At 47.7% G+C, this 11,436-nt stretch overlaps 2 protein-coding genes across 2 annotated transcripts; both read right to left on the bottom strand.

Annotated features, from left to right (window-relative positions):
• Positions 1–1,259: 1,259 nt before the first annotated feature.
• BGZ61DRAFT_358000 (uncharacterized protein) lies at positions 1,260–5,393 on the bottom strand (the record flags this gene model as incomplete). The annotated part of the gene is made up of 8 exons (XM_046240926.1): positions 1,260–1,683; positions 1,738–2,923; positions 2,979–3,227; positions 3,280–3,518; positions 3,568–3,750; positions 3,802–4,140; positions 4,208–4,763; positions 4,841–5,393. The coding sequence occupies 8 exons, from the start codon at positions 5,391–5,393 to the stop codon at positions 1,260–1,262; spliced, it is 3,729 nt and encodes a 1,242-aa protein (XP_046101480.1).
• Positions 5,394–9,859: 4,466 nt separating this feature from the next.
• On the bottom strand, positions 9,860–10,444 carry BGZ61DRAFT_590371 (uncharacterized protein; the record flags this gene model as incomplete). Its single annotated transcript, XM_046256627.1, has 1 exon — positions 9,860–10,444. The coding sequence occupies one exon, from the start codon at positions 10,442–10,444 to the stop codon at positions 9,860–9,862; it is 585 nt and encodes a 194-aa protein (XP_046101479.1).
• Positions 10,445–11,436: the final 992 nt, after the last annotated feature.

The raw sequence follows: 11,436 nt of genomic DNA, 5'->3' as shown, positions 1-11,436 counted from the left end.
GTGAGAATATTCCAATCAGCCTCAACCATCAGCACTTTTTAACGCGAAGTAATAACCTGTCCCTCCTATCAGAAACGTCCCAAGACAAATCGCGGTTGATGTCCTGGATTCAGTAGAAAATGTGCTTTTTCCATTTGACTCGCACTCGCACTCGCACTCGGAAAGAATCCTCCCAACTTTGTTATAAAGCACGCGCTAGACTCGGACTGCGTGCACCATGGTTCTGCGGTCTACCGACCGGACGGCGAAGACGGAATCACTTATAGGGATTTCGGCAGTCGTCTTTTGGACCTCTTTGAGGAGCTGCAAGATCCTAGTCAGCGTGGAATGCCAGCCATATGGTTTTAGAGCAAGAGCGGGCACGTTATGTGATGGTGAGTACATTCGTGAGTGTTATTATTGCCATTATCCCGGGTATCCTTGGCCTCACTGTTGGAATTTTTTCACGCTTGGATTGGTTATGACGCTTGGATACCACACCCTGTCGATAATGAGTAAGTATATAAATGGCATGGGGAGCAAATATTGGGATAAGCTAGCATTAATAAAAATACGTGACGGTGTTTTCGATGCGTGGGATTACTACGTAGTACAGTTACGTGCAAAAGTTCCGCCAATATTAAAATCGCGAACTGCAGTAGTTATTTTTACCATACTATTTTATCTAAAACATTAAGATGCTAAGTTCTATTTGAAGAATTCCTAAAAGATATTTAATTTTTAAATATTAAATTCTACTTGGAGAAGAAATCTTATTGCAAATTGTTTATATTTATTTTTTATTTTTGTATTTAATCGTAAAAATAACCTAAGCTATATAAAATTTAATTTATTTTGAAAAAGATCTTATTTAATGTCCAATTCTATAAATAATTCTATTTTATTTATTTATCTATTTTTATATACTATTTATAAATCCTCCTATTCATTAAGCTATTATTATTTTTAAAAAACTGATTCATTCAGTGTAAATTAAGTATATTGTGAGAACCTTTAGACGCCCACTGTCCTCTCACTAGGGCCTCTCTTCCGGTTCGTCAATTATCCTAGACTTTCGCTTCGTGAACTGCACATCTCCATAGGCGTATTTTCACCTTGGAACCGCATTAGGCGAGAGGGGCTCTAATAATGAACTGGCAAGTCTTCAATTTCGTCCAATATATCATCCCAAACCCCAAGATATTTTCAGCTCAGCTATTGATGTAAAATCATTCATTATCCCCCTCGCCCAGTGTCCCAATTTTCCCTTACCAAACCTTCTACTTCACTTGCTTCTTGTGATTGACTCCACTCATCACTGCTTGCACATGCCTGCCGACTCTTGGGTAGACGTCTTTCCAGGCATCACTACCCATCCAGCAATCGAGATGCCCCCTTCCTGTGAAGACTTCACGCTCATACCATTGTCGCCCATGAGCGTTGCACAACATAGTGTAGCTAATGTCCGTGCCCTCGGGGGCATAGACAGTGTTCTTCTCGCCAGAGAAGAACAGAATGGGAATGCCCTTGAGCCTCGCAACATTTTCTGGTGTTACTAGGTTGACCAACGCAGGAGCGTTTGTCATGACGGTGTCAGCTTGGCCCATTTCCATCAAGTGACCAAGAGACCGCATGGTTGTCCCACCAAGGAATTGGTGGAGGTTCGCGTGAGTGGCAGCGTTGAGCTTGGGATGGGACCAGAGTCTAGAAGATGTCAGTCAACCATTTAACTGCCTGTGAACCCAGTCAAATACTTACCTCCCAAATACAAGAGAGCTCCTGTGGCACACGACGCTCTTACAGATCTCATCTGCTTCGCCCACGGGGTAGAATCTTAGAAGTTGATTCAAAGCCTTTTGAGTGAGTCCATCACGGGGTCCAGATGAGCAGTCAAACCAACTCCCCACAACCTTTTCATAGATGTCATCCGCTCCAATGGGCAGAATACTCTTCAGGTAGTTCACCTTGGCGAATCGAGGGTTCATGAAGACGTTAGAGGCAGTGATTCCCGCAAGCCAATCAGAGGGTATCGTGCCGTCTAACAGACCTGATGAGAGAGCAACCGAGCCCGCGCAGTGCGCAATGACATAGATCTTCTGAGTAGGGAGAGAGGACATAGCTGCAGGCGATTTCGATCGAATGCTATTCAGCGCCGCAAGGATGTCCAGTCTCGCGTCATAAGTGGTGTGTCCCTCGCGAGCAACTACTGTTCTCCCGACTCTGTGCGTCACGCAGTAGCACCGATACCCTTTCTCCGTGAACCACTGGATTGCATTCTTCTCGATTGTAGGCAGTGCAAAGATCTGGTGGTCCACAGATGCTCCAGGGATGAAAAGGATTACAGGCGCGTAATCCTCCGTTCTCTTACCTTTGGGGTTCCACATGCAGAGCGTGGATGTGACTCCATCTGAGGCCTTTACCTGCACTGTTTGAGAGATGGGTGTCGGCTTGAATGAAAATGTGTGAGGAGTGGGATACTCCATAGGCGATAGGGGGGAGAAGAAGAGACTGCTAGCTTGTTTGGTGAAGTAGCTCAAAAATGAGACGGCCGATCTGGCCCGGCCAAAGAGGGTCGGGGCGCTTGGTTCCAGGGTTTGAATCTCAGATGCAAAGTCTTTTGGGTAGATGTACAAAGTGCCCCGGCCGACGACCTTGTCATTGTTGCTCGGGTCGGTGATAGTGCTGTACAATGTCGTAGTCGCACCCCACAATGAGAGAGGCGAGAAGGACACGGAGGTACTGACTACCTTGTAGGCGTGGAAATGAAGCATCTTTCCAGACGGCGAAACCATGTCAAAGTCGTAGATGAAGTTCAGCGTGTCAGGCCGACCGGGATCTTGGCTCATGAGCTGGAAACGGCCTCGATGGACCATGAATGGTCCGCCAAGTGTAGGACAACAGAATGTTCCGGTGAGAACACCAGCGTGAAGGGTGCTGTTGACGACTAGAATGCAATTAGCTTCGAGGTGTCCTGAATCGGTTAATAGGCTGCGACTCACGGTTTTCAATATCCCATGTTTTGACGCTCAAGAAGAATCTCGCTGACTCGCATCTACCCTTGGCCGCCCGTGTCGCAATTTCAAAGTCCTCAATGTTTTCGCCAGTATGGATGTACCCAGCCATGATCTCAGTAAATCCAATTCCCGCGGATTGACGATCAGACGCCTGGGCAATCGTCTCCTCGACAGCTTCTATCGACAGATCCCTTTCAAGTGGAAACTGAGGCTCGTCAAATTTGTCGAGGAGTCCTGTAGCCAGCATTAATAAGAGTTATCTGACGTGATGAGTTGAGTGACATACTGTTTCTCGTCTCATAATCAATTGCGATACCCTTCTTCTTCGCAACAAGTTCGACTGACCGCTCAGCCAAGGCCGTGATTGTTGCAAAGGGGTTCACTCCAACAGCAGCTGGGATGACAGAGCTGTCGCAAACGACAAGTCCATCATACACTTCACTGCCATTGCCCTTGAATACCTCTCCCAGGTGGTTAACAACCCCAGAGGCACCTGTCTCATCTTTGCTCATGCGAGCACCGCCACTTCGGAGTCGTTAGCTGAGGTCTGAATAGAGTGGATATGATGTCATACATTGGATGAACAGTAATTTCTTGTTGTCCAAGAAGCGAATATGCCGGGTTTGGAATCCATGTCCCACCCACAGAGTCGGTAGCACGTTGCAGGTACTTGTGGATTCGATTCACAGAGTCGGACCTCCCAACGCCAGAGTATCTCAAGATTGGTTTATCTTTCTTGAGCGTCAAGCTTCCTTGACTACCTGCACATGGTTGTAAGTCAAAACGCATCACCCATTTCTCTCGTGACTTACTGTCGTGGGACATGATCAGGTACACCGCCGTCTTCTGGACGCTGCCGCCCCTGTACAGCGGCCCCAGGAATTTGCTTCCCAGGCGGGCTGCCGTTTTCACCAGAGTATCATATATGCCTGCAGAAGTGCCCCGGATTTGTCCAGGAAGGTGTTCCCAAGCAGTGAACATGAAAGGCGCGATGGCCCAAGGGACAGACGCATCTTCAATCACAAACCCTTCGAGTGGGTTCTGCGTATCTCTCAGGTCGATCACTCCTGTGATACATGGGCCGGTTGGATTGTCGGGGGGTGGGTAGGGACTTCCCAGAGCGTTCGCTTCGAAATCTGTGTTGTACCTAATGATGAAGGTCAGTCCATGATAAGTAACACCACTCATAATCACCCCCTCAACACGCAACTTACCCAAAGGCTAGCATATCTCCATTGCCGCTCATCTCTGTCCCCACATCTTCACTCATATCCAGCCCCATTTGCTTACTCCTCAGCAAGATCTCAGTGCTCCCCAAACTCCCTGCCCCCAGGAAGACAAATTCTTTGGCGTGCACCCACATCAAGTCCTCATACATCATCTCTCCGAAGGCACTTCTCTTTCCACCATGCCAAGCAAACCAGACTATCCATCCTTCTCGGTCCTTGGCCTTCTCAATGTACCTTACCTCACACTCGCAGAATATCTCGGCCCCCCAGTTCCAGGCATCGGCGACGTACGTGACCAGAGTCGTGATTTTGGAGCCGTCATTGATACCTGTTGCGTCCATCCCAGTGAGAGTCGACTTCTTCATGAAAACGCCAGTAGAGTTTGGACCATCTTCAAACCTGGTCGTCTGTGGCACGCGGTAGAAGGACTTCTCCCACCCCATGAGGCGAGCTTGGCGTTCTAGGAGACTCAATTTGGGTAGAGATGGGAAGTTTTGCGGGTACTCGGCCGGTTGTAAAACAGAGCGAGCACGATCGTAATCTAGAGATATTGTGTTAGAAGGTTGACAGAATCTCCTGGGATGGGATGGCTGGAAAGGAAAATCAGTGCTTGCTTACACTTCTCCCACTCTGGACTTCCTCTTAATTCTTCGGGCCAAATTTCCATCTCTAGGACCTTCGGCGTCGCCTCTAAAAACACGTTGGCGTTCAACAGACTGGTTCCTCCCAACCCATTCCCAACATATGCATTCTGTCCATCGCCGACTACCATGTGATACAGCCCAATTGGATTTCCCCTATCCACTTGTTTACCCTCTTTGCCTCTCCGATCGCCCGGTGCAAGCTCTCCGCTGACATGCACCTCTTTGATCGCGTCGTCTAAACTCTCGGGGAATTCACCAGGCCATTTCTCCCGCCCCATCTCAAGGATGCAGACAGATTGGCGACCTCGAGCCATGCGGCTAGCAGCGACGCCACCACCGTAGCCAGATCCGATGACTACCACATCGTAGGACGGGCGAAGGAGTTCGACAGGTCGAGAGAGTCGAGGGAAGGGAGATTCATGCGTCGCGTTAGGAACTTCCCAGAATTGCCGTTCTGGGGGGACTCCATCGCGACCTAAATAGATGTTAGGGAAATCATTTATGTCAAGGGAATAAAGAGATACCATTTGTTTGTTGATGGTTCAACTCATTGTCAAGGTCAGTGCCGGAGGATTCTCCTCCAAGAACATGTCCGTTCCCATTCACTTCCATAGCAACTGAACGATGTTCTCGCCAGGTTCTTTAGGAGGTGGGACTAATGAAAAGTGATGGGGAATAATTTTCGTAAAGAGAAGGCCGAAATTTCGATATCGGACAATCGAATGAGAAAGATTTAAGTCGGAACTACCGAACTGCGACTCTTATATGCCGGCTCTTTCTGAACCCTTCCTTTCCCGCATGCTTAATATTCCCCTTTCACATCCTTCTAATTGCACGTCATCTTCACATGCTTTCACATGGAAATATCAGCCTCATGAACAAATGCAATTTCATGTGCATGCTTTGTTGCCTGTACGCCACATCATGTGGATGTTCGCCCAGAACCATCATATTCTTACTCATCCCACCATCAGCGTATGCAGGACAGCTCCCCGGTGCTGCAAGAAACTGTATTATGTGAAGATGATTGGGCAAACTGTGGTCCCCGGTCAAATCCCATAAGATTCACCACTGCGCCAAGAACACCTTGGCAACCTTTATGTATCGCTTGCAATTGCCGGAGACTGTTAATATGCGTTGTCAGCACTGTGTCTGGACCAGCCCGGCTCCAGCTGAAAGATGAGACCTGTGAAAGTGTCGAAGGGGGGGTAACATTGGTGAGCGATATGTTTCATGGTGGCACGTCGCCCGCCACGGGATACGACAACTGGGCAGCTGGGCGACCGGGTTTCCCCATTGAAGATGTAGATGAGACTTGATTACACGACAAGATCAATCCATCGCTTTGATTCCTAGTAAGCCATATTGTTTCGACTTCAGAAGAATCCTACACCCATGTCGTTTCAAATACACGACACAAACCGCTGCGCTCGATCCAAATGACAATGAGAGAAATAAAACATCGTCGTATTCCATTTTGCCGTTACGACTTCTGATAAGACTCCGATGCACGTCATATCCATGTCACAGCCCACCGCATTGGCTGGGCCCTACCTGTCGCATACTCCAGGTTGAGGATCCCGGTGAAACTCTGACCAATAGGCTCAGAAAGACATGCATAGTCGTTTGAGAGCAGGCTCGGCGTAAGACGCGCGTCAGCTCAAGTCTTACTCCAGCTCAAAATCAGGAGATACCAGATACGACAACACGACCTAGGCATTCGCTGAATATCAATGAGGCATCAACACATGGCTCTCTGATTTCAGATAGCGCGCAGGAAGCTAAATATTGATATTATTCACACGCTATCTTCCTCATCAAGATATCCATACTGCGTTGCTTGGAATTAACTCTGGGAAGAGGGCAGGATATCCCCGAGCTGAGAACACAATTAGTAAGATTGCAGGTGAAGCCCGAACAGAGGCTGCAGCGCCAAGACTCGTATCAGTACTTTGGAATAAGCCTCAGCCACGAAGTCCCACTCCGTGCCCAAGTCCTTGAACTTGAGGACTACTAAGAATCTCAGGTTTCCTATTTCGGTCTCAAAGCGTGCATCGCCCCTTGATTGTCATTTTCTCCGATACTACTCACCCAACATCACCAGGCCCTCTGAGCGTTTCTTGAACCCTGTCTGAACATTCATGGTACGAGTTCACCGCTTCGCAATCCCATACTCATGGTGTACCCGGGTACTAAAGTTGAGAAATCGCCGATGGTCCTGTCTCTTTAGTAGAGAAATTCTGGTTTTTGGCCGCCGTAACATGGCATACCCCAGTAGTTTCACCAACATCTGGCACCCTCTCCCATCTCCATTAAGCCAGGGATCTGTAATGACCTTGCGAAAAAAAAAAAAATCTTTTCGCAATAAGAATGGAGACAAAGAAGGTGAAAAGAGACTGAAGAGTTCAGAGAGCCGATTTTGAATGGGTGTCCTTGTGACAACCCATCTGCAGTTAGCTCGAACAGCACACACGACGCGGGTTTTCGATGCCGGGCAGTCTTTGATGTGATGTACTGGATTTTTCAGATTCGTACCCTCTCTCGCAATGAATAACTCCTTGCCTACCTTTGTCAAGAATGACACGATGGCAATTAGCGGAAAAGATCCGCAGTCTTGCCCTTGACTTTTCCATTCCTTCCAAGTATGGTATAAATCGTTAATACAATATCATGAAAGCCACATGGCTGGCTTCCTGAATTCGCTGTCGTCCATGTCGACGCCGCCAAGAAAAGTGCTCTGCAGATAGGTGCCTATTAATATCAGCAAAACTTGGCCATCATTGTAGAATCTGCCACATTAGGTGGCACAGACCGATGTTGAAAGCTCAGTTTCCCAGTTATGTATCACCGCATAAATTAGTAGTTGACACAATTAAATCATGAAGGAGAACGCACGAGACGAGGGCACAACAATAAGCGGGCCTCTGTACAAGCTTCGAGCGGCAAAGAGGACTTGCCAAGACCATACTCGCAGTGACAGAACTCAGCTGCAGAGTCTTGTTTTCTACCCAGGGCATCCCGAGCGTCAGTTCAACTGTGAAGAACATTCCTTCCCTCAGCATTGGTACTGAATCCTCGGCAAGTGCAAAGGATTTTGTTACGGCAGGCTTGCAAGGATGAAATGTATCAAAAAGAGTGTTGCGAGATGTGGGGATCTGTGAGACCCGGACCTAACTAAGCTCATGTACTTCTACGCACTGTACTTACTAGGGCCAAATGAGTGTCGACCATAGAGCCCTCAGGAATCCGTACAGGAATGTGTCCGGGATGACCGAAAGGATAACCTTATAGCCGAGAGCCTCGACATGCGAAGCCCACACAAACACACACACACACACACACACACACACACATTCCTCGAACAAACCTTGATCTAATAGTGACAAGTTACTAGCAGGGACAAACGACGGACTTCAGGGTGGGATTCTCACATCAGTCATCACTGATGTTCACAAATCGATCGTCGAAACAGTAGAGGGTCAGAAATAATTTGCATCTCAAAACTATCAGACCAACTTAAAAATCCAAAAATGTTTCTTTGGGTCACATTGTGTTGCTCAACGAAGTGAATTTAAGAAATCCAACCTTATACATGGTCCCGGAGCCTTTTTAGTGTTCATTCACCACACTTTCATCCAGTAATAATTGTCATTAATATTCCGTTATGTCCTTTTTAAAGCCCCGCGGAGTTACTCAGATCATATGTCGGTTACTCCTGTAATGGGCCTTTTATCAACGCAATGGATGCCCATTGGGACATCTCTCTCGCTTTTCCGACACAGGTTCAAGAAAGCTTTTGCTTTGTTGAAGAAGCCTCAAATCATGAGGACCTTCAAAACAGCATTGGCCAAGGATTTCATGACCTGCTTACATACGGTGGCGAATACTGTTTGAACACCTGCTCGAGCACTTGGATAAATCTCGGGTAATGGAATAATCTAAGACCTCTCCGACAGTGCAACGGCTTCTGTTCGTGATGCTATGAGTATAATCGACTTGCAAATCAAGGCGTCACGATATCTTGAATATCAGACAGCTGCCTACAATGTCCAAAAGCTCTTCCAGTTACGTGCAACCTCCTAGATAGGTATGCTTTAGTTTTCACAAAAAAAGGGCCATTAGCACTATCACTGGAAAGAAAATGATTCAATGAAGAGTTTGGACCACCTGCATCCATGTGTGATATCCACAGGTGCGAGAGATCAATTGTTGATTACCCATCTGCCAATCGCTAAATGGATCACAAGGCACAACACCAAGGCCTCTTAGACTTCTCGGAGCCGGACTGTTCTTACAATCAAACTGGCTACTCTTCACTAAGGCAGCTTGGGTAACGTAGACAAAAAAGACATGTCGCGCCTACTATCTTGTGCTTGAGGCTTGTCTAACTTCGATGCTAGCCAGCTGTGCAGGCCCTTGGTCCCGTGGACCGTACTGAATCTTTGCAAGAAGGTGAGACACTAGTTTATATGCAGCACTAAATAGACATACATGTCCGAATGCCTTTTTGTAGCTAATTTAATTCCTGGCTTAACTATTCTTGGTTTTGATATTATTCAATCCATTCATTCATCCATGTTCATGTCATAACCGTCAATCATAGAACCTCAAACTGTTCTTGCCAGTAGCATCACAGCGGTTATCTCGACCATTTTATCACATTGAATAGAAGGGGTCAGGGTGGTAAGAAAAATATTTCTTAATTTCTATCTGAATGAGGGTCTTTGGGTCAGTCTTGACCAGGTGACGATGACTGCGAATGCTAGAGACTGCTCTGAGAAACAGACGGACTGTTAGGTCTGAATAGCTCTGATCGAGCGTATCAAGATGATCCCTAAGTGCGCCACTCTTCTTTACCCGTTGCAAGAGGGAGTCCATGTTTTGAGGCCGACCTGATCAGATTATCTCCACATGAAACACACCTCCACTCTATGAGTAGCCATTGCGTCCAGAGTCTCAAAGCATCACCATCATTCGCGATGATATCGCCACGCTACTTTTCGACCTCCGGCTTCTTGTCCGACTTCTTGTCCGACTTCTCGTCCGACTTCTTGTCCGACTTCTCGTCCGGCTTCTCGTCCGGCTTCTCGTCCGGCTTCTTGTCCGACTTCTCGTCCGACTTCTTGTCCGACGAATTCTCCTCCGACGAATTCTCCTCCTCGCAAGGAGGAGTCGACGTGCCGAGATCGCCCTCATGAGCGGATCTCCACATGAAGCACACCTCCACTCCCTTGCAAACCATGCTGTCGCTGGCACTGGTGCACTCCAGGGCGTACAGTCCCTTCAGAAACTGCCTGAGGCCGCCGATGACAGGCTTCAGGGTGACGTCGCCTCCCTTCTTGGTCGCAGCCCAGAGGGTCATGCACCCAGATTGCGAAACCATTGTCCATTTGGCATGGGCGTTGATGGTGGTCTGGTTGAGCTTGTTGAGGATGCCGCTTACGCCAGCCTCCATGTCGCTCTTCGGTTGGGGTCCCAGACTTGGGATGAGTTCGGGCTTTGACTCGTAAGGAGCCTTTCCAGGTTCGAAATCGTCGAACGGGTGCCTGCCGTCCTGTCCGTCTTGTCCGTCAGACATTTTTGCTTGGATTTTGGGTTATGTCTGTTTGGGTGGCTGTTGTTTTATTGGTTCAGAAAGTGTGACTGAGTCGATGTGTAGAGTTTGGGTTGTAAGCTGTTGGATGGTGGGATGTTGAGTGGTGGTGAGTGTTGATTCCTACCGATTGGTACTCGAACTTTATACAGATTGAGAAGCTGGTGAAAATCTTGATTAACAGTATTCTCTGACGGTTGAAACCAGTGAATCTATTCACCATGTTTCTACCTCGCTGAATCAACCAGTTTTGAATGAGTGAATAGCCTTGATTAAGGTGGTGTCTGAATGCGAATCATAAGCATCACTACATGAATGCGTGACTTGTATATCTAGGGAAATACCAATTGTTAATACATTGCTGATATTAAAGAGTCGTAAAAATGTGGTTTTGTTACTTAAAACGTCTCTTGGAGGATGTTCCACAAGTGAGTTGTATTTCGTACAACTCAAACACTACTTAGAATTAACCCAGCAACAAATTGTCCGCAATTACTGCGCCGAATGGCACACAAATCTCCTTGGGCGGCAATGTGCATCATTCGTGAATTGTTACACAGCATCAAGACATAAATGACGGATGTTTCAAGGACGAGTACGAGATGAATTCATCCCGACGGCCCGGGCTACCCTACAGCGTGAATGGCAGATTTCCCGGGATGGGCCAGCGCAGGAAATGCTTGATGACCAGTTATATTGGGTCTGCTAGCCGGGACCCACTGAGAATAAATGGTTGGGGGCGTAAGAATCACAGCGCTTTTGGGGGCTGGGCAAGCGACGAGAAATAGACCCAGCGGCCCATCCGAACGCAGGCGCAAAACACCACCCGATCAATCCATTCCAGGGGCTCAACATGTTCAGGAGACACTCACCAGGTCCGGATGTTTCGTGCCGTCTAGCGGACGCCTGTCACCACAAACACAAGTCGAAACACGGTCTCCCCGCCATTCACAAACGCCGCGCACACAAACCCGCCG

Source organism: Ilyonectria robusta, assembly GCF_021365365.1.
Source record: "Ilyonectria robusta strain PMI_751 chromosome Unknown BGZ61scaffold_16, whole genome shotgun sequence".
Lineage (NCBI taxonomy): Eukaryota > Fungi > Ascomycota > Sordariomycetes > Hypocreales > Nectriaceae > Ilyonectria > Ilyonectria robusta.
The sequence above is the reverse complement of the archived record's forward strand: the minus strand, read 5'-3'. Positions and strand labels throughout refer to the sequence as shown.